Here is a 23,419-nt window from a genome sequence, read left to right on the forward strand (position 1 = left end):
TCGCCAAAGCTGATACTCCTCACTCGTGTAATATTTTCGTACCATGCTTAACGCACAATTGGCCAAGGAAACGGTCAGCGAGTTATAGATCATGTCCGTAATTTGGGCCTGGTGAGGTGAGATGAAGAAAAGGGTTAAATTCTGTATGGCGAGGTACCGAAGCAAGAGCTGCGTCGTGAACAGGTGGGGGTAAATTAGTTTTGGAAAGGATTCCAAGGAATGGAATGCGGTCGATATACGTAAGCGAGGGAGTAATTGGCATTGTAAGGCGGAAGAAATTGCTCCGTGCCCTTTCGCGCATACGTGTTCGGTGCAGGATCCGCATCGTACAATTAGCAGAAATAATTACAAGCTGTTCAACTGCGGCTAAGGTCACAAGACTTTTGTACATATTAAATACACAGCATTGAGGCTGTTGCGAAATAGCGGCGTGCGGATAATTCATTTATACTGTCTATAAAATGATAAATTTTTGTTATCGGAAAGAACCAGGGAATCCTGAAAAGTGTAACAAGGTTACAATGATACAAGCGCAATCGATAATTGTCTTCGGCAATAGTTATGGCATGTATATATAATCACGGAACGGCAGGGTATGAAATATTCACTACAGCTATATATGTATATAATTTATTGTTATAATTTATATACCTTATCGAATGCGGTTCATCATGTTCAGCAATTAATGCTGTCATCAAATAGCCTGCAACTATTGATAGCGATCGTGATTTACGTAGATTCGTTATACTTGGGTTTTTTATCGATATCGATATCCTTCGATTCGCTGTCATTTATTAAATTTTTCTTATTTTTTTTAAATTGTTAAGTACACGGAGGCCTTGGAATTTCTGTACAACCTGCATAACACCTGTGTATAATTAGCAAGGAACAAGTGAGAATTGAGTTAAATACGACTATTTATTTTATTGTAAGCAACACGTAAGGGGATACATAGGACCTTTCGGGGACTCATACTTAACGTAATTGATTTTGAAACTTTTAATATACAGCTGTTGGTGTCGATCGTCAATTAAATTGAAAGCGCTCGAGCGATTGTAAATTTCCAACAATTTTTTTCACCAACTGACAACGTTGCTCTCTTTTAGATTTCAACTAACAATGCTTGTTCTTGCCTAAGAACAACATCAAGTTATTGAATTACACTTCTGCAGAAATATTCATCAAACATAATTAAAATATTATATCAATTAAAAATTGCGACGTCCGATTGTTATATAATTTTATTTTCCAATTAAATATATAGCTTAAATTCTTAGATATTATGCGTACTGTTTAAATCTTAATTTATTATCCTCGTTATTGGTAAAAGATGTGCCAGTTATTTTCATGACTATTATGACACAAGCTTGAAAATGGCACTAAAACGGTAACCTGGCATAATATTAATATGGCAACTGTCTTGCTTTGAATGGATGCGCATATCCATTTACATAAACGATGTACTTGTGCATATGATTACTGTTACCACTATATTAGATGATCGTACTCCTTATCGTAAAACTGATTCTCTCACGATCTCGACGGCGTTCGTTAGTTTCTGTGTATCAAACGTGCAGAGCAACGAAATGCAACGCCGTTGAGAGCTTTGACTGAATACCAAATTTTTATTTTTTACTTTTTGTATTTTTTTTTCTCTCTCTCTCTTCAAATAAAGCTATAACATATAATACGCGAAAACTCACTATATAATATATACCGTATTGATAAAAATATGTTAGACTTTCAATACGTACCTATAATATATTTATTTTTCTTATAATTTTTGACCAAAAATTGATATTGTATTTCGACTCCTTTAATAATTCATTGATTTTTATCAACTGTTTTCTATCCCACAGGTTCGGTTCGATATACAATATTTTTAATAAATTACTTACATCGTTTGGTAAGATGAAATTCTTATCATAACTCGATATTCTGGAACCTAAGGTCATGCCCGAATTGGATTACCGCTCATTTATTTAATTTTTCATCGGAATAATCCGCAATGTCTTCGTGACTGCAGGATTTTACGTAAAGAAATCGAAATGCGCAATTAAATATGCAATTTTGTATAATATTTCTAATTGGCAAGACGACCTTCGCATGTTTCAGCTAAGTTGATTTGCTTTCATGCTGATGCTTATGAATTGCTTGTGGTATTTAAACTTCACCCACTTTCGTCAAGTTTGTGAATTAAATTTACAAATGACATTCGCGCACGGAAATACTTTTCGGTTTTGTAATTAGAATTATTATCGCAAGCGACTCGTAAAATGTTGTAATATGACTCGAGAGGGTGAAATAAATCTTCTTTTCACTGTTTCTTACAGATAAATATAATAATTATCCTCGCACAGTATGGCATAATTAATTATTCGTACGCGGTTAATGACGGCTTCCGTAACGTGTTTCTGCTTAGGAAAATTATAGAATATAATTGTAATTGTTATTTTTTGGTTTCAGAGGTCGGATATTCCCTCCGCATTAGCGCGCATGATTTTTGCAGAACGGACGACCTCCTTTCGCGTAGAAGCTTTGACCTTCGAGATTCTTTTTACACATCTGAAAAAAGGTAATACATTGAATCTCACTTCATTATACCTGACACGTGAATCGTTCGTATCGTTGTATCGAATTTCATTGACTGCACATTGGCAAATACATTCGACCGATATTCAGGCCTGTATCGAATTACAGCGTTCAAGAAATGATCGATCTTACACTAATGTTTACAAATGAATTATTTACCGTGCAATTGAAGCACTGGCTGTGATAGTTGTTGCTCAAAGCTTCGACCCATCTATCGCCGGCTTCCACCGGAAAACCGCATGAGAAACATTTCGTCGTGAATAGTTCGTTCCAATCTAAAACCAATTCCATTGAAATTAGCATCGGAATACAAGTGGGCGATAGATGCTAAACGCGTATCGCTTTGCTACCACATTATATCAATCGAATACTGACCAGCCTCACAGTAGGGTAATCCGTCTTCCAAGAAGAACGGATTATTTCCGAAAAGCTTGCCGCAGTATGAACAGTTGAAGCACTCAGGGTGGAAATGTTTTCCAATGGCGTTGAGGCATTCCTGAAATAAATCATCAAACATTTATCCAAAAGTAAGAAATAAACTGACTGATTTGGGATTGTTTGAAACTTTACACAATACGTCGTAGTTGAAAATAGTGAACAGGCACACTCACCCCTTTGATTTTGTTGTTGCACTTGCTGCAAGGTGGGGCAATGAACTGTTCGAAACAGTACTCGCAGTATAATTGTCCCTTCTCTTCCACGAACCCGATATCCTGGAGCGGTCGACGGCATTGCGCGTTTACGCATACAAAATGGTCGGGGCACCAGATGTTACCGAGTGCCGTGATGAACGGACCCCTGTGTCAAAAAATTTCATGTGAAATAATACCGTTCGTGCAGAAGCGAATGAACGGCAGATAAAATTCTTCATGCTTTCTCCGTGCTCTTATGCGTATATTCCCCACAGCGTGCTTTATTAGCCACGTAAATTTTATTTACAAGAGGATACAAATTTAGAACTTGATTCTCGCCCCCCACCCCATCCCGCCCACATTTCTCTCCGCCAACCCACGCCGCGGTTTGTAATCGATGTGAAAAGGCTATAAAAAGCGGAGAAGTTATATTCTCCCCTGAGACTTATAAAAGGAAAGATAGAAGTCCATTGATAATAAAAGGCCCATAAGACAATTGAACATGCCAGGCACGCGGGGAAAAAGGTTAAGTTTTATTCGTATAAAGCACTGTTCAGTCATGCGTTCTTTGGGCAAAATGTGACCCGTGAGCCACGGAAGCGAAAATCACTGTTTAGTCGCCTGGCAGATTCAATTCATCAAAGCAAGGTTTAATCTGCTTTCCACATTAACGGGTAGACTTGAGTTCTACGCACCTTGTAATCTCACTGTTACAACTGTGGCACACCGGTTTGAAAGCCTTGTCGTTGATCAGGTTGTTAGTAATCTCACGTTTAGCTGTTGACATCGTGCACTATAATGTTAGTCGAAATACAAAACTGTCACACATTTTATGTACAATAAAGATAACATGGCGAAATAGAAGGCGATGAAATTAAAAAAAAATATATGCAACACAAACGGCTAAGTTAGCCGATGTGAGGCAGTGAATATCCAGGTACTGAAACAAGAAAATCATGCGAAAAACTGTTGAGAAGTGAAACAAAAGTCCATTTTTCGGCTGTAAATGTAAAATAAAAAATGGAATTAGGTGAATATACATTTATAACAAGAAACAAACAGCAAAGACAATCAAACAAAGAAACAAATAAGGCGGTGTAAACATGCCAAGGCGAAAATATCCTGCAAACAGTAACACAGCGTAAGTAGCGATGTTAAAACAGCGAGTGCAGGTGCCTGGTAGTGGTCGAGTTCAGTTCTGTACCTGACGTAAGAGTTGCAGTACCCGCATAGAGGAACGCGCGATCCAGGACCACCTTGCTGCGTCAAGATACCGCGACCACGTTTAGGAGCTGTGTTACCAGCGACGGCACCGCTCTTCGAACCTGGACCTCCAATGCCGGTACCTAAATCCGGGTGGGATGACAAATTCGGTGGGTCTACTAAATTCTGGGTCTTACTAATCGGGGCTAAGAGGGGGCATTTTGGACTTTGGGTCTGACACAGGGTCTGAGACGAGCACTGGGCCTGAGGTTTGTACACGTGGACCGATTGCTTGTTCGTTTTGTGGACTAGCTGCGTAAGCTGGCATCCAAGGTTAGTGCGAGGCGTATGGATCGGTTGAAACCCCAAATCGTTTAACTTTGGTATCGGATTTTTAGCTAGAGGGCAAACGGGTTCGTTGTCGTCATCGTAGGGTAGAGGAATCTGAGGAAAGGCCAAGTCAGCTGTCGGCGAACGGGCAAAGGGACACTGATTCTTCAGTATTGGTTTTGGACATGGGGCTATGCAGACCGAACCGTCGTTGCACGGTGTTATGCAGACGTCTGACAGGGGGCTATTGCCTATATCCAAAGCTGACGAACCCAAACGTCTTCCACAGGTGCCCGACGGCTGACCGCAACTTTGCTGCTCCACTCCAACGCACGGGGAAGCGCAGAGGCCTCTTCGATCGGTTGTGGGGATGCTGCAGACACCGGACTGTGAGTAACTTCGACGACCTTCGGCGGTCGGCCCAGTCTGCAGGTGACTCTTAGGCTTGGTACCGCAAAATGCGCTGCGCTGAGACTGTGACACTGTGCGTTGGCAGACCTGAGACTGAGACTGAGCTTCAGAGTAGATGCTTTTCTTGCATTGCGATTGTTCGTTCACTATAGTTTTCGGACAAGGAGGTAAAACGCGGACTCCTGTTCTTGGGAATCTTTCGGACTGGCTCTTGCCTATTGGACAGGGCAACGTACCCTGTGGTTGGTTCAGTTTTCCCATCACGCAGACGGATTTTTGATATGATTCATACTGCGGCTCGGGCTTCCTTGCAGATTCAACTACGATTGGTATACTGCAGGGCTTTTTTATATCGCATACCGGAGTCTTTTTAACGTTCTTCAACGTCTCTACCACCTCCTTTTCACTTGCAACGAACGATTCTTCATCGCCTGCGTAAGCGATTCGAAGAGATCCCTCAACATCCTTTATAACACGGCCACGTGGTGTGTTCTTTTCTTCGTGATACGTATATGACTCTCCCTCTTCCTGCGGTTTTTTGTTGTGCCTGCCACCCGAAGGTGTTGTCGCCCTGGGTGGATCATCGGTCTTAACTTTTGGGGCTTGAGCCTTGACGTAGCATGCCGGTGGTTCGGGTGGTCCTTGAGCAGGAGATTTCGACCTTCCCGGTGCCGGTGTCGGAGATCTACTGGGAATGTAATTGTGAACTTCGACCGGAATCTTCTGCATGGCAACTAAATTCCGTTGGTACGGGGGAATCGTACCGGGTTTCTTCAGACCGGTCATCAGCGACCGATTGCTCGGTGTTTGCGATCGAGATCGCGGCTGGGACGAATCTCTAAAATGAAAGTCAGGTGGAGGCAACGGCAATGGCTGTGGCGTTACCGACTTTGGGACCCTCCTCTCTCGTCTCACCGTCTCTTCCATAGTATCATCAGCATACAAGATTTCCGCTGGTGCGCAGTATCCGTCCGGACCAGGATTTGCCTGGACCGTGGGAGTTTGCGAGCGGTGGCACACTTCTATCTCAGTTTGGTATTGGTCTGGCTCATCATAGAATCCCAACGGTGTGTACGATCGGTCTGGTGCGGTGGTTAGAGCCTGCTGGAACGGGGAAACGCAACGTTGTGGCTCACATTCGTTCGTCAAGACCTGAGTTTCTTCGCAGTAACATTTTTCTTCGGTGTAAGAATCCTCAACGCAGCTGTTGTCCTCCGTCAAAGGTGAAGTGGTCAATGGTGAATAGGCTCTATCCGGTGCCGTTGTCAAGGCGTTTACCATTTCCGATTTCCATTGCTTTGGTGTGGAATTTTTAATCGTTGTGGGCGGAAGTCGCTTTATTCCAGATCCCGTTTCCGTTACAAACTGCACATGTTTCTTGGCGCAAGATGTTTCCGCTGTTTGTACCTGCTGACGTGAAAAATCCTGTTGGCTGAACTTTGCGCTGAGTCTGCGTTCTTGAAGAGTTGGTGGTGGTGGTCGTCGTTCGGGAATTTGCTGCTCACGCAGAGTTTGATGCACTTGCACTTGCTCTCGCAAACTCTGGCGCCTCTGTTCTTCCATCTCTTGCTGCCTAAAGTTTTCTTGAATCCTGATTTCCTCCGTCAACTCTTCATACCTATGTGCATCGTCTTCTTTGACGGTCTGGTGGCGTTCTATGAAACATCCTTCGTCCGTACTCTCTTGTTCGGTGATGCTCACACGTTTTCCCATGTTGGGTTGAACGGATGACGAAACTTGGTGAACAGCTGTCATTCGTTCTCCTTCAACAATTTCTTGTTCCTCCTGTTTAATCTTCTCCATTAGCTGCTGCGTCCCAACAGCTGACGATATGACCTCAGCACATTCCGCAATATCCCTCCTATCAGAAATGTTCTCGACCTCCTGGTCCAGGTGGATAGATCGTCGATTTTCTACTTCTGAACACTCTTCGTCTTCATCATCAACGACTTCCACCGTCTTCTCGTAGATCGTTGTCTTTTTAATGTGTATTGGGCCAACATCATCCTCAGTAGTTTCAGTCACGTAGTCATGCTGACCTTCGATGCCCGCAGGGCAAACAGCCACGTATTTTGGTACGACTTCCGATAAGGTGACGCTGTTTGGTCTTCGGAACGTGAAAGTTACTTCCGTCTCTACTACCGGAGATGCGGGTTCTGGTTCCGGTTCCGGTTCAGGTTCAGGTTCTGGCTCTGGTTCTGGTTCACAGATAGCTGTTTTGAAGAGGCTCACTTGCTGCGGAGCCTTAGGTGGACACACTGGCCGATACACCGGCTTGCAAACTGGCTGGCAGGGCTGATGACAGACGTGATGATGATGATGGGATATCTGTTTACGCTCGCAAGTTTGCTGACTTTGGCATGTATGATTCTCACATGATACCTGCTTTTCGCATATTTGTTCCTGTTCGCATACTGTGTCGCAAATTAGAGCCGGACACGACTGTTCGTAGATGTTTGTACCCGAAGTAACAGTCGCTGTCCAAGGCTGAGGAGTCGGCTGAGTTATTTTCGTAGGCGTCAGAGATCTTCGCAGACTCTCTCTCGATGCCGTTCTTGAAGTTGGTCTTGAGCAAACGACTTCTCTTGATCTAGAATCTCTCTGAGTCGTTACTCCGTGGAGTTGTACCCTTCTGTATACCGGGCCGGAGCAAGTCGCCTGTTCCATTCTTGCTCGTTCTTCGCTGTGCTCTCGATGAATTTTGATTTCCTGTTGCTGCTCCATCAGTTGGCGTTTTTCTTCAATGGCTCTTTGCTGCCTTTGATTTAGGATCGGGTTTGGGTTAATGTACAAAGGACTCGCTGTTGGGTATGTGATATCTTCAAGTGGTTTCGCCGGGGGCCATACAAGGCTCTTACTTTTTACGGAAGGTGGAGGTGGCGATGATGGAAGACTTTCGAAATGAGTTTCTGTTACTTCGTAGTAGTCGGATTCATCAAAGTAGGAGTCTGTACAGGATAGTAAAGGAGAACAGGAACAGGATTGACGTTTTGACATTTCAACCGTTTCATAGGGTTTCGTTTGAAAGTTTTTTATAGGTCCGGAAATTTCATTCCAGACAAGACATGCGCGTTCAACAATACGGTAGTTAACATAGTTAGCGGTTTCGGAGCGTTAAATTTGGTTAAAAAGAGAAAACAAAGAAAAAATTTGTAAGTATAAAGCACGATCATAGATCCACAACCATGACCGCTCATTTCTTGATTATTCCTATTTTTATTTTACAATAATGAAACCATAGATTTTGTTCGTTTCACGTTTTTCGAAACAGGTATGTATTTGAGATTTGGAATTGAGCAATCATGGATATGTCTCTGGCTGCTAAACAGCAAAAAGCCCTTGAACAAGTCGTAATAATACTGAAATCATGTGATAAAAAATAATTCTTAAATATCTAATTAAAGTCTATGACCTATATTAAACTTCTCGGAGGCACTCCACTCTGCGCTAGTTGCAAAACTGCGGAGGAAAAATATAAAAAAATTTCTGGAATTGAAAAATATGAAATGATTGGTTGAAATGTGTGATAGCTAGTGCAAAAATGGAGGGTAGCAGGTATTGTGAAATAAACAAATCACGAGATAAACGAACACTGCAGGTTTTATGACCATGTTTGGATGGGTATACGTGTATGTTTGCGACCGCGTGTAAGCTACATGTTAAGTTAATGCTGCAATAAAACGGCGTCGAGGGTCAAGTAGCATAAGCGAACACGACACGAGAACCCGAAATCAGGCTTTCTAAACAATCTGCAATGAGTAAGGGACCACGGAATTAAAATCAAATCGTTACTGTACACGTTAATAAGCTTTGTATATGATACAAAGACTTTTGATGTCAATTAACAATAAATCGGAAATCTCGTATCATTCCTTTAAGTTAATTTTTATTTGTCGAAAAAGAAATTCACATCTCATTGTCACAGCATGATGAATTATTGATCAGCAACGATGATTGATTTTAAACGATATAAGACGAATCGATATGTCAACATAGAATTCGTTCGTTTGAAGTTATGATATATACATGTATACAATATATATATATATATATGTACAATATAAATAAATTTATCATATATATATATATATATATATATATACATATATTTATATAGCATTTGTGTATATGTTGAGAGCTGCTTCACTCATTCGAAAGAAAGAGAGAAGGGGCGAGGTTTTTGGTTGAAAGTTGGAGTAGCTGAAAAAAGATAAGAAAAGAAGAATTATGTAAAATATGCCGTAATGTCTGTTTACCTGTAACGCAATTTATATGCAGATAATCTTTGTGTGCTGTAAAAAAATTATCGTGAAAACGTATCACAGAAATACAACTAGTGCTGATTCATGCGTGCGTATATAGGAATACCCATGTATGCATGTATAGTCCATGTGTCTTTCCGATCGCAATGACTCTACCGTACGCCTATTTGTTTCAATTTCCGTTTGATGACTCAGGGTCAAACCAATCAAGGCACCGTATCGCCAAGTAATAATGGAACATAATGGAACCAATGATCTATTTTCATTTAGAAGACGACCTGACCCCAAGATCCATTGTATAGCGTTGTGAATCGTATATTGTGTTCAAGTATAGGACTCAACCGACGTAACGTAGCTTTAATGTCAGTTTGACGCGGGCAGGCATAATGAGCGTATTGATTGATTGAAAAACAAGACAATAGCCGAGTGGCGGAAAAGTTTTTTTCAATTTTGTCTATGGCCATGTAACGATTGAATAGTTTCAATTTCCGTCTTGTAAAATTTCGCACTAACAATAAGCTGAAAACTTGACGCTCGACTTGCGGTGCGATGTAAATCACTCTGTTTCTTATGGCATTATATACATATATGCGTACAGTTATTTAAAAATCTCGACAGCAGCGAACAGCTCTCAACAGTTGAGTAGGTATATGAAGGTAATTGATATATGCGATACGATGACTTTTGCGACAATTGGAAGATGGAATGACGGCGTATATGACGACGAAGCGATTTTATCGTTTTATTGAAAATGAAGACGATATGGGCGATGTAGCGAGTTATCATGAATTATTTCACGCAAGCATTTTATGTAATAAGCTAAAGCTTAAAAATCATCGTTGTGGACTACGGGTTACGTCCTCATACCTCTGAAGAGGGAACTTTTGGGCTTTGGCAGTGTGGAGTATCGACCTATTTACAACAATGAAACGTGTTAAACGATCGTGTAGTGTTGTGTATTCTAGGCTTTAGGCTTACTGACATGTCAAAGATCCGAGGTTCGACGCTTTCTGAGGAAGTCTCATCGAATTTCTCAGTGAATACTTTGAGAGAGTAGGACAATTGACCACCCTCGCCGCAAGATCGAGATTGCAATTGAATGAAGGGTGTAATTTAGTTCACAAACAGAACGAATGCGGATTGCTTCGATATCTCAGTATTCGGCCCAATTTCCATCTTTAAGTGCTAAACATAACTGTAGAGTAATTCGGGATTACTTTCTGTGCTTCAATGCGCGTCCGTACTGGTCGTAAAAATGTCCATAAACCAGGAGTAAGGTTTGATAGGAAAGTAATAAACTGAAACCGGTAAACGCCAACTGTTACATGTCGGTCAAGTGCGTTTGCGACGATGGAAGCGGGGCACGAATTGGATTGTGTATGTACGTGTGTGTGTGTGTATGCGTGTATGTGCGAAATGTATGTACGTAAGCTGTTCATTTCTCAATCTGTACCGCTGTGTCAGTTTAGCTCATCGGTTATTTTTGCCAGGAGGTTTTATTTTCAAGCAAATTAGTTTCGCGTACGTCTAAATAACGTTCATATCAAGTGAGTGAAAAAAATTGTACGTATTTAGTTGGATCTACGAGATCTTCCTGTGCATATCATAAATTTCACTTAAATACAATAGAATGTTGCGATAAAAATTTACTGTCAACCTCGCCATCTGTTGGTACATCAAAGGTATCGTATTTGATAACAAAAATGCGGGGTCAGAGAGTACACACATATTTTTTAAACCACATGTACATCAAATCTTGTTCCAACGCTCCGTTTTGTCTTCTATCGCATATTATTATGCCTGTATTGTCGGTTGTATTCACAACTGGCGGAGTAGACTGACGTTGTATAATCGAAAGGATTGTTCTCTTTACTTTCTAAGTTGCACTATTACGTCATACTCGATTGAGGATGGACTTACCAGTGACGTTTTGGCTCTGCGGACGGGGCAGAGTGTTGCTGCTGGAGTTCAAGGATGGTGCGGACACCAGACTGGGCGCGGTTTGAACGCCTCCGAAAGGCTTCGGACCACCAATGCTGTTCGTCGACGATGCCTGAAAACATGAAACGGGTTTCGAGTGATTCACCCTGGCCAAAGTATCGCCCCAACGGAATCTTAGTAACTAGACACCGTCGCGATGCCGTTTCATCAAAGATTAAGGAGAACAATGCAGTCGGAATATAATTATACCTTGAAACCGCAGCGATGCGCGATATCCTTTTTTGATACCCAATACGAAAGACACCCCACTTAACTAACGATAAAGCTAATTCGTTTCGAGTTGTGCGACGCTTCGTTGCCTGAACGACGATGCACTAGTTTATTATCGCGCAATCACACTGGTTCGGATAGATATTAATCGTTCGAGGGAGTTACCTGGACTGCAGGGTGCAGATCTGGTGGACTCACAGGGACGAGCGCCAATTTGGGATGACTGCAATTCACCCGCAAACACACACGTCACAATACAAGAGCCATGCCCACGTGACAGACGCGTTGCGAAATCAATTAGATCGTGCTTTATAAATAAGTTCGATTCGGATGAACCAATTCGTTAATAGTGTAACGTTCTGTCATCATCCCGCAATGCGTCTTCAATGCGAAGTGTTAATTATGGCGAGGACACGTAAGCTTTCCGCGTTGGTATATTGCGTAGGTACGTTATTTGACAAGGACGGTGAAAAAATAAACTTTTTCACCACGTCGGTTTAATATTACTCATCGACTTTGTTTCTTAATAGCTGCCGAATGATAAAAATAAATTTAACAATTACGCGACGTTCATGCGGACCGGAAATTGCGAACAACCGATTTTCAGACTCTCAAGTATTGTCGGAAAACAGTAATTAATCGTTTCCGGCGAATACGCTCAGCTTCTTAAAAGAAAAGCTCTCCCCTTAATAATAAGTTCAAGTAGAAGTAAATCACCTGTTTTCGAACTGGGAAAGGTTGGGCTGCAATCGCGAGGAGGTCAGTGATCGGTTCCTCGATGGTATTGGTTAGTTCAAACTCGCACAAATTTTGATTATCACGTTTTGGTTCGAGGTAAATATCTGTGTTAACAGTGTTATTGTACAAAAGCTTGTCGCCGTTGTTGGTACTGCCAACCTCGTTCCCCGTCTGGATGATGAGCGTACTGGTAAAGGTCTTTGAATTCTCGCCCGCACCATTGCGAGTCACGTTTAGTTTCGCTTGATTTTCGGGCGATCGTGGAACCGGCGCAGACGAGGATAATCCGGAAGTACCGTTTTCCATGCGAAGACGTTGAACGCCGTCTTGTATGCTGGCTACGTTGATCGGTCGATTGCAGGTCTGGAAAATGGTTTAGTAGCAAAAATTCACGCGAAAAACTTTGTTAATAGCTTCCAACGATCGTTATAGACCCTCGATTCGTTAAAATTTTAGCTATCCTTGCGGTTAATTCGGATATATGTATATTATATCATAATCTGCGTTCAATTAATTCAATGAAATATATAACACGTGATTATACAGAATATGTTATTCGATTCATTCAAAAGTTTTGTGAATAAAAGCGCCAAGCGGACGATGCGAGGTCGATTCTACTCTGATTAGAAAACTTTAGCTGTCACACAAAAAAATCGAGATACGATCAACAATACTGTACATGGTAAAAGCTGTTTAACAACGATCATGCTTATTGCATACATTGATAACAAATCCTCAAAAATTTACTACCCATACATGCTGCGCTAAGTACAGTTATGCAGCGTCGACGTGTATCATCGGACTAATCTAACGATGGATTAATTTTTTTTATCAATTTTATATAAGTTTTATATTGCTCGACTTACGAAAGGCTGGGGCGACGAGTGATTGTTCAAAGATGGTGACAGAGGTGCCAAGGGAGGGATACCAGCACCAACGTTAGCCAGTGCTGCGGAAATGGTGCCAGCGGGTGCCTTGCCGCTGAAAAAATTGCAGAAAAATATTTTACTCGTTGCCCCGCGTGTATTATATCGAGGTTATCCTTTCAACGATCAGCACGCACCGCTTAATCCGCCGTATTTTTAAATTACTGCCGCTATAGTAGTCCGATTATTCCACAATCGACTCATTGCCAATAATAGAAATTAATCGGTGGTATAAATTTCGTTCGTTGCATGGTGTTATCATATCTTTAATTGCACGAAACTACCGCTAGTGTAAGGTATATGGGATCCGTTAGGACGCCAGTGGTAATCGATGAAACGTTTCAAGGTAATTGCCACGTGTATTCCGGCAGTGTATATTCCTAGAAGAATTTATGCCCTAGGAATTTTTCTTACTCGTAGTTCGTGCGTCACCCTTCGGCTATTTCGGGCTATGGTATCCCATGGATGTAGGTACTCACGGTGCAACTGTGACTGGGACGAGGCCTGAAGCCGGTGGATTTTGCCTGGCTACCAGCTTTGCGTGGATATCGCAGTAGAGCTTGTTGTTGATGTTGTAGTAGCCGACATTTTTCAGGGACGTGCCGCAGGTAGAACATTTGAAGCATTCCACGTGCAAGTTCTTGTCCTTTATTCTTACGAAGACGCCCCTGTTTGCGGAAAAAATTGTGTCAAATAGAGTCGCCTCGTCGCCTTCATATGTAGGATTCAAAATCGAAGCGTATTAGTTTCGATAGCAGCTAGACGATGTACGCATATTCTCTCTCATTTGAATAGCTGGTCTTTCGATGCCGTTTGCGTAATCTACTTGGACAAAATTTTACATAATACTGCAGTTATTTCAAGAGAATCAAAAATTCATCTACGTTTTCCAGATAAAATAAAGGACGAACAGTGGATGATTCATGTTCGAAATCATCTCGCTGGCGTCATCCAAGATCTGGATAAATCGTACGTTTCTCTCTATGTAGCTGAATTCGCGAACCGTGTAAAGTGTTGCAGATTCTTTTCTCCGGAATTGTAATTAGTACGAAAAAATCGTATCGTGGACGAAAGATAAATGGAATACGGTGTGAGAATGAGCTTTTTGAACACCCATCACGGATTTATCTGAGGTATATCTGGTGTTCAACGTTTGATAAATTGTAAAATTGCTGCCAGGCTTGAAAGATGGATACAATGTAGAATCCCGAAGTAAATATGTTAATTTGCAAAAAACAATTCTGGAGGGACAACCTGTAAAGCTTCGAATGATAACTTCACGTATGCCGAAAATACCGTGTATGCACGATAGCGAATATTTCGCTGTACAATGTACACATCAAAAAGCAAAATTACGTGCCACATGATCTACCGATACAAGCGCCAAATTCTACGAATACGGACAGTGAGATAGAAAGATACGTGTGGTAAGCGTGAATATTTGACCAGTGTTGATTGTGCGAGATGGCTTAGGTATGTAAAAAACATCATACGCGTGACGAGCGCACGATAGCTAGCGGGACAGATGAAAAGCTATATAGCGACTTTTCATTGCAACAACGAGTATAGGTAAACTGGTCACTACTTGACGATGCTGATTGTCTGCGATTACAGGTATTATGAAGATGAGGGACACGTTTGTAAATAGAGGTGCGTTACGTGCAACTACGAAGGTTCATATTCTATGAAACGAGATTTGATGAGGTGAGAGGAAAGTTGTACGAGAAGCCGAAAGACGCTAGGCAGGGCTGTGCGCAATGACTCGGTGAAGTTAAAACCGAGATTCGCTGACAAGCGCTACAAGAATTTTCAGCTTCAAAATTTTGGCGAAAGTGATAATAAGAGTGACAACTGGATGATCGTGGCGTGCTGTAGAAAGGAATGCGATCGTGAAAGGCTGGTTAAACGAGTAAGGTAAGCGTACCAGTTATTGACCCTGTCCCAATTGTTGAGCTTCTTTGGTTGTATCTGTTTGATCCTTAGTTCTAACATGATCGAAAAATAAATTCGTATTGTCTAACCCTCTAGCGATTGGTTTTAGTCATCGAGAAATTCACAATTTGTGCCGTGAATTTATAAACGTGTCAACAACTGGTACACTCACCTTATTGGAATAGTGCGCACTTTGCATTTACAGGTAACCTAAACCCGCGTAGCGTCTGCAGTGTGTAGTGTGAAAACTATAGGCAAGTGATGTAGGTCGATCGCAGCCTGCGCTCTTTTTGAAGTATAAACAGCGTTCTGATACGAGAGCGGTAATAGGACAGACATAGGCAGGCAGAAAGATACGATAGATAGAGTACAGTCAGTCGTCCATGCCCGTGCACGAAGAAAAACCAACCGTTGGTATTAATGCATATAGTTACACAATTGATTTATCGCAGTTGCGGCAAACGGGAGTTTCTGATGAGGGTTTCGTCTCTTCTCGGTGGAGGTGATTACGTTCGGATTGTCCGGGCACGGAGCATTGATGGAAATTCAAATTTTGCTGCCCTTGACCGAGACCCATAGCCCGGCCCAGGGGTGTCGGCGACCTTGGTGAGGTGGCGCGACCCCCCACGGCATGACTGACCGAAGAATAAAATTCCGTCCGGGATGAAACTAGGACATTAATATATACCCGAAGGAGGTTACTCATTGATCAATGAAGGGGTGGGGCATGGGGGAACTCGCAGAATACGCTATCATGACGGAGGGAGCGAGAGAGTCTAAAGATGACCGAAGCCCCAGGCATTACACCAGCACCGCATTAGATACCTCGCGCGATCAATTTTCTGAAAGTGAAAAAGGTGTCAATGGGTATTGTTCCTCGAGGGTGAACTTACACGATGAGCCTCTCGCAATCCGCGCAGATGTTCTGTCCGGGTGGCAGGCTGGTTTGTGGTGTCGTTGGCTGCGGCTTGGTCTCCGGTGCCGAGACGTGCCTGAGACCGGTAAGACCGGTGATGCCGGCATTCGTCGGGGTAACAGTACCGCTTTGATTCGTGGGTTCCGCTATTTTGCAAATTCGTTATCGTGGGCGTTCGCTGATTTGTGAATTGTTTGTTGTTTTATTTTTTTATTTTTTTTTTTTATTTCAGTGACGCCAAAGGGGGGAGGAAGGTGACTTAGTCTCGTTGCGAAAGTGTGATACCTACCTTTTTACCATGAAGTTAGCAACGTTATCGTAACGAATCATGGTAAGGAAAAACCGTTACTTCGTGATTTTGGTATTATTTGAAATCCGGTAAACCGTAATAAAACAAAACAAATCTTCGTTCCTCCAAAATCATTGTAAAAATAAGAAAATGGTGATTTTTTTCCCAATGTTTCGTCACGATAATGTTACTAGCTTCAATCTCGTGCCTTTTTACTCGGAATACAACTTCCTGCACATTGTCGGCGTGATGACCACATGCTAGTCTCGAGATATTGCTCTATGTAATGGGAGCAATGAAGATTGACCGATGGTGTATGAAACGACATTGAGAAATTGATTGAAGATTTATGTATAGTATAGTGCTTCTTGTGATAGCCCGAATAGTGCGTCACGCGTAACCCTGAAGAGGCTGTCAGACGTGTAAAGGGAATCTCTGTGCAAATTTCAATCTCCAGAAAGGTAAATGCAAGAAACGTTAGCGAGACTACGTCACCTCCACAAGTCTCACCCCTCTAGTTACAATAAATGGTTATCAAACGATTTCGGTGTTAACTGTTAGGCTGAAAATGGTTACAACTATTGAATTCTAATTGACAGAATCTGTGGAAAAGCTCTAATCGTTGAAATTACAGTAGTTCCAAGTTGTCGATTTCCTTGTATACTAACCAGGTTCGGGTGACCTTGGCTCCTTGTCCGCCTCCTGGACCATTTTGAAGACTTCGCTGTTCTCGGCATTGTAGTTCTTCTCATTCTTCTTGAAGTTGACCCTGAAAGTGCGGTAGGTTTAAATTGACAAAGTATACACCGAATTTCGTTTCCGAAATGAGCTCAGGTACCAGGATTGGTTATCTTTGATTACAACATACCCCAGTACTCCACCGGCGAGAACCTCTGCCTGAGCAGACAAGGTTTCTGCTATAGTTTCTTCGCTGTAGATACCCACCGGGCTGTTGTACTGCTTGTTAACAATAGACTTGATAGGAGCTTCCCCGTTGCCGTTCAACTGTCAGCGAATAAAACTGACGTGTGAGCGTTACGTCCATTGTGTCGAAAAGTGTTCAGGAACCGCAATAAAATGGCGATTATTTTCACTCACGAATGGCTTTGGGCTGAAGTTGTGCCCGCTTCCGATCAGTGGTCCATCCTGTTTCTTCGCTGCCAGAGATGTCTTTGTTACGGGTGAAATACTGGCCGCAGGGCTGGCTGGCTTAGGGGTTGGAAGGGTCGCTGACACGGGTGTCACGCTGGGTTTCCATGTGCTGCCGCCTCTGAAATAAGAAGATCGGGTTCAGGATACTTCCTCCGCCTGCATCGCGTAAGCCGCTCCTCGATTTCTTTGTGTGAAAAAAAAATCACCTCTGGATGGTTATTTCGAAGTTGTTTCCCGCCCTCACAATGACATCCTGAGCGTCCTTGTGTCTCAGGTTGAACGTATCCGTGTTGTTCACCTTGATCACCGAGTCGCCAGCCCGGAGACCAGCTGCCTCAGCGGGAGAACCCCCGTTCACCTGCGCAGACAGAGCAAACACATGATATCGAACACTGCATTTCTTCCAGTCGAATTAATGGCGGCACACTTTGATGCAGGGAACCCGTAAGCGATTGCTCTGTTTTCATACGTGGCTTGTTAATGCCGGAAGAGAACGCGAATGACCCCACCGATGATAGCCTCGATAACGATAATGATCGTCATTACAACGGTGATGAAAAAGGAGAATAAGTGTCTTCCAGGCATCGTTTATGCGGTCTCAAGGATCTATTTTTATGGAACATGGCACGTCGAGCACCGCACTGGGTATCAATTAACCGATCCAGACTCCGGGTTCCAGACGCTGCTGCTTCCTCGGGGGAAAAAGGAAGAGAGAAATTGGTGCAATGGGAGATGATCACAGAAGGGAGAGTGAGAGAAAGCAAGCTTGAGAGAGAGAGAGAGAGAGAGAGAGAGAGAGAGAGAGAGAACGAGCGAGAAAGGAGGGCCTTGCGAATACTGGACCTTCATTCATGAGATTTAAGACGCAGTTCGAAGCCTGGTGCATCGAGTTATCGCAGCTAAGGCATTGGCCCCATTTCCTGGGCCAGTATCAGAAATAATTAACGGCTGAGGCCTTCTAATAAATGACTACTGCTGCCAAATATATTGGAATTTATCCCGCTGTTATTTTTACGGCTGCCTGCAGTCGAATCGCGCAATGATGCTTTTGAGTGAATCAGAAACTGGGTCACCCTGCCGCTAGCAACTACTTTGAAAGCTGCCGTATTTGATGAGCCATGCCCCCCAGCATCCGCGATGATCGTTCGACTGACGTTAACAGTTTTGATTACTTGAATCGAGGTGTATTCGATCGATTATTACTCAAACACTGTGATCGACGCGGAATGAACTTCTTCTCGTTCGGTGGATTCTTCTTTTCTTCTGATCATGATCATCATTCGTTCGATACTTTCTTGAAAAAGAAACCCTGTCGATGCGGCGCCAAGTGTTCAACGAAAGTTAAAATTTATATTCACGGCTATAATAATTCGAAAGTTTATAATTGGGGTGCAGGTTGCTCAAGATCGAAGTATACGTGAAACGAAAATTGTCCACCTGCCTTCCTAGCAGATTAAGACAGTCGCAGCTTTAACCGGTTCGCGTTTCACCGGTATGAGATAAAAATAGACGGTTTATTATCGCATACTGACCTTTGTACAGTCAGCGCTAACTGAATTTCAAAACGCAATCTTTTCCTTCCGCTACTCATCCTCGTCTGATTCACCCACTGTGGTATATTAGTGTTTCTACAAATATATACTTGCCCAAATTACGTCGCAAAAACAGTGCACGACGATCAAGAGGCTGCGAGCAACCAAGTAACTCCGGGACATTGTTTGCACACGAAGCATATTGTCCAACTAAATGATTCGTAAATAAAGAATGGAATTCTCGTCCATCGTCTTCATAGTATGAAATCAAGAGAAGTCATTTATCGTGGAACGTAGAAACTTCCAATGCTAGATAATGTGTTTGGGTAAGAGATGATGGTAGTCGGAGTCGTCATGCGCTACAGCTGTGTCAAAATTTGCAGTACCTGATCCTCTGGTATATTTTCAGAGTTTTGAACGACCTCATTACGGGATGCGAATCTCAATATTCTCCAGCTAATTTTGTTCGCTTCGTATCTATCAGGGTGTCATCGTTTGGTCCGAATTGGACGACCTCTCACGCTGCAACTCGGCGCGAGGAAATATCTGTATAAATTTATAGAACGAACGGGATGTGCGCCTGTTAAACTCGCGTTAATCCATCGATTCCTCTTGTGTCTTGGCTTGTGTGTAATCGGCCTCGTGAAATTGGGATGGAGGATGAGTTTACGCCAAGGGCCGCAAATAGCTTTGCGCAGAGTTACGTCAGTGTTAGCGTGCGTAACGCGACACTGTGAGTCGCGAGTCGAGACCGATTCGTTCCGGCGCCTATTTTCAATTCGTTAAACGCATGCTGGCCGAGACGTCAGCACCACAGCTTCTCCGATAGCCCAAGGGGGCTACGTATTTCCCAGGGAAGGCTTTATTTCTGTCTGCACTTCCGAAACCACTCGTGTGATACCGGATCACTCTTGAGTATAAAATGAGGACAAACCAATTCGATGGGGTTTTGATACTCTCGCGGAAGTTCCTGGTTTTATTTTACCATAGGTGCTGCATTTGACACTCTTAGCTCCGACTGTAAGATGTTGATTGTAAAATACCTTGGTTGCTCCTCTGGCGTCTGCCATGTTTACGGAATATTTTCGACAACACAAGCCCAAGGCTTATCCCTGGGCGGAACGCCCGTCAAATAGTCTGTGAAACTGTTTGCTTCCTGACGTGTTCATATATTATACTTTCGCCGTTATATCGTGAAGGTATAATAATACTCGTCGGCAGATAACCTGAAGAGTATTTTTTTTTTACTGAATTGGACGCGAGCATCAGGATTGCTATCGCAGGGATATTTCTACTTGTTTACTATTCGAACTCGGGCCTGGTATTTAAAACTGTAACAGCAACACCACTACCGTAAGTCTAGATCACCGTTATACAATCTCCTACTAATTAGCGTTTCAGCGTCAACGCGTGTGACAACGATCCTCTTAGTTCCTACCGAGAAATCGTTTGGATACTTTTAACCTCCCAAACACGTTAAGAAAATAATTGAAAAAGAATTCGATAAGATACAGAGTGCAGGCTTTTGTCACATTCGTGCAAGTTTCTATTCGGATGGCAAAAAAATCGCCTCTCTATCCCGCAATTTTCCTTCGGTAGGAATATTGCGCCTCGAAAATGCATGCTGCATGTATCGAAAGAGCACCATTCGGTCATGCATTTGGCAATCTATCAGACATATATGTGTAGAATCCCGGAAAGCCCTGAGTTGCAAGATCGTCTTTACATAAGCGGTGAGTGTAACTATTGCGTTGCACGTGACGTGGCTGAGTCAGGGTTGAACTTGGAACCGAGGAACGTTCTAAAAATAGCCATGGACCGGTCTAAAAATAGCTTCTTATTATATGCACTTGAAGGAGTCGAGACGAGGCATTAGGCTGGTGCGCATTCCGATGAGCGGGTTATCAGAGATGGAACCCCTCGCCGCGCTTCTTCCATCTCTCGCCCATGGCAGGCGGAATGCATTCCCCAGCTATGACGATCAGGCACAGGTTCTAAAACCCAAAGACCGTGCCGTAACACGCTGATGCAGTGGGTCGTTTGGTCCCGCTACAAGTCTCCTTCTCGTGCCGGGGATCAACCCACGCGTGAAATACTGTCCCTGACGACGAACTGCAGGGTGGGCCCTAGCCGTGGATAGGTTTGGTACCGAGTTGGCTTCGCTATTAACGATGGAAAACGAGCCAGGGCAATAGCTGCAGGGCCGATGTCTTCCGACTGTTTCGTTGGGAATTTCTTACACCTACGTTCGTACGCGAGGGCGATGCATCTTCAACTTCAGATGCGGGAATATCGAGTAAGTTGTTCCTTCGGCTGTGACTCGGTGTGTTTCGTTATTCCGATATGTGAACAGAGAAAGCGAGAGTGACGTAACCCTTGAATTTGAAGCGAGATTCTTTCGGCTTAGCCGAGTCAATGATCTCCGAAGGATATTCTCCCGCCTCTTCATGCCGAGTCAACCTTACATTCAAATTCGTCGACCGAGCGTAATGAGCCGGTAACATGATATCGCGAGGAGAGTGTTTTGCGCGTCGCATCGCTGAATATTGTCTGGGGTCAGACTCTAGCTGTAAGCTTCTAAGCTCATGTGATTAAATTAATGAATATGTTGAGTCGATCTAACCGTCGGAAGGCCGATCAGTCGACCTGAAAATTGCGTCGAGATCTTTAACTGCACCTAATGGTAAAACATTCAAGTCGTGCATTCTCGTACTCGATTTCCCCGAGACTCATTCTGTCGAAAGACCCGTTTTTATCACCGCGTCGAACGATTTAATTTATTCTCACGAAAACCCAACTACCGAATCCGTATAAAATTATACTAAGAATTAAACCTCCGGAATGTTACACGTAAGGGGAAAACCTTCGTTAGAGATGCAGATTATTTGGAAAGCTCGTTGAGGAAAAATAACGGTCCGAGACATCGAACGCTAATCAATTTCACGCACTCGTTTGGATCATTATCAGATTAACGTGGACGCTGTAATCGCGTCGAGCCATACAAGTTCACGCCTTCGACCATGACTGTGAGATCACGGCGATAAACGCGTCATCCATCTCCAGAAACACCTTGTCAAAATTCGTTAACCACAACTTCCCGAAGCTTAATAGCTGAGCGTATGATTGTAAATAGTCATGATCATCGCTTCTGAGAACAACGATGTTCCGCAGTAAATGGCTTGACTGTTACATCGACTTATACTACACGGCCTATTATATGCGAGCGTAAAAGTGAGCCGGGTAAGTGAGAACGAGAGAGTGAATTTTTTACGCGCAGGAAGAGAGAAGGAATCTGCTAGAAAGCAGTCAACTGTATTCGCTGAATATTTTTGTAATTTATACAGTTGAAAGTTGCTCGGTAAAGGTAGATAGGTTATTGTCAATTAATGCAACTCAGCGCTCATTTGGTACCGAGTACTTCGTGACGTCAGCGACAACCATCGACTCGATTCCTTTTATTTCCGTCATGCTGAAATGTTTATACCAATGTCAGAAAGCCGAATCGCGTAGATCGAAGCCTACCAATCAAGCATTATTTATACATTATACTGCTATGAACGTACAGCTTTACGAATTTAGCTTCGACATACTTTTCACATCTTTCTGTGAGTGGCTATTATTGGTATCTCTTTGAAGTGATACAAGCAGATGGTCCCCATTACGGATATAAATTAAGTCTTCGATAAAATTTTCTTATCTTACACATATTCCGAGAACGGGGAGAGTTGTTTGAATGAACTATCTGCACTTGTACGTCAGATGCGAAAATTAAACATGCACACTGCACGTTCTGCGCCGCTTGAGCTGCGAATTCCGCTTGCCGTGAGCGTGAGAAAAACGTCTGCCGACACCGTTTCCCTGGATACATGTTATTCGTGTTTTCGAAATTCTGAAAATATTGCAATCTTCCACCGCATCACATATACGCCTACATGGACGTACAACGACAACGATGCCAAGTCCCGTGAGCATCGTAACAATGTAACATGTAATATGCAACGGCGAGCACACGGCAACGTGTACATACCTATAATTTACAGATAAGAGGGAGTCGTATCTTGACGAACGCGACGATTCAGTGACGCCGTCCGGTGAATTTACCTGACGTCATGCTGCGTTCTTGTGTACATCCATTTAGGTATAGGTGTGTACATATTCCCCGTATCTTACAGGCATTGATATTAGCTCGCAGGCTGGCATCGTGTGCGTGCCTGTAACCGGCTGTCAGTCTATATGATATACCCAACGAACAAATTTAACAGGAATATTATTCACGATGAATTTGTGCGTGAT

The 23,419-nt window shown here is 43.0% G+C and overlaps 1 protein-coding gene across 1 annotated transcript in view; it reads right to left on the reverse strand.

Annotated features, from left to right (window-relative positions):
- Window positions 1–899: 899 nt before the first annotated feature.
- Window positions 900–23,419, reverse strand: part of LOC107223452 (PDZ and LIM domain protein Zasp) — a 32,691-nt gene continuing 10,171 nt past the window's right edge. The window contains exons 2-16 of the mRNA XM_046746668.1: window positions 17,801–17,952; window positions 17,541–17,712; window positions 17,311–17,447; window positions 17,111–17,211; window positions 15,672–15,906; window positions 13,785–13,973; window positions 13,246–13,360; window positions 12,359–12,742; window positions 11,351–11,483; window positions 10,298–10,342; window positions 4,429–8,284; window positions 3,204–3,390; window positions 2,968–3,088; window positions 2,752–2,867; window positions 900–2,565 (exon numbers count right to left, since the gene is read on the reverse strand). Of these exons, the coding sequence (XP_046602624.1) occupies window positions 2,488–2,565; window positions 2,752–2,867; window positions 2,968–3,088; window positions 3,204–3,390; window positions 4,429–8,284; window positions 10,298–10,342; window positions 11,351–11,483; window positions 12,359–12,742; window positions 13,246–13,360; window positions 13,785–13,973; window positions 15,672–15,906; window positions 17,111–17,211; window positions 17,311–17,447; window positions 17,541–17,712; window positions 17,801–17,952 (6,021 nt within the window). The 3' untranslated portion in view covers window positions 900–2,487. The remainder of the gene's footprint in view (window positions 2,566–2,751; window positions 2,868–2,967; window positions 3,089–3,203; window positions 3,391–4,428; window positions 8,285–10,297; window positions 10,343–11,350; window positions 11,484–12,358; window positions 12,743–13,245; window positions 13,361–13,784; window positions 13,974–15,671; window positions 15,907–17,110; window positions 17,212–17,310; window positions 17,448–17,540; window positions 17,713–17,800; window positions 17,953–23,419) is intronic.

Source organism: Neodiprion lecontei, chromosome 1 (genome assembly GCF_021901455.1).
Source record: "Neodiprion lecontei isolate iyNeoLeco1 chromosome 1, iyNeoLeco1.1, whole genome shotgun sequence".
In the NCBI taxonomy this organism is placed as follows: domain Eukaryota; kingdom Metazoa; phylum Arthropoda; class Insecta; order Hymenoptera; family Diprionidae; genus Neodiprion; species Neodiprion lecontei.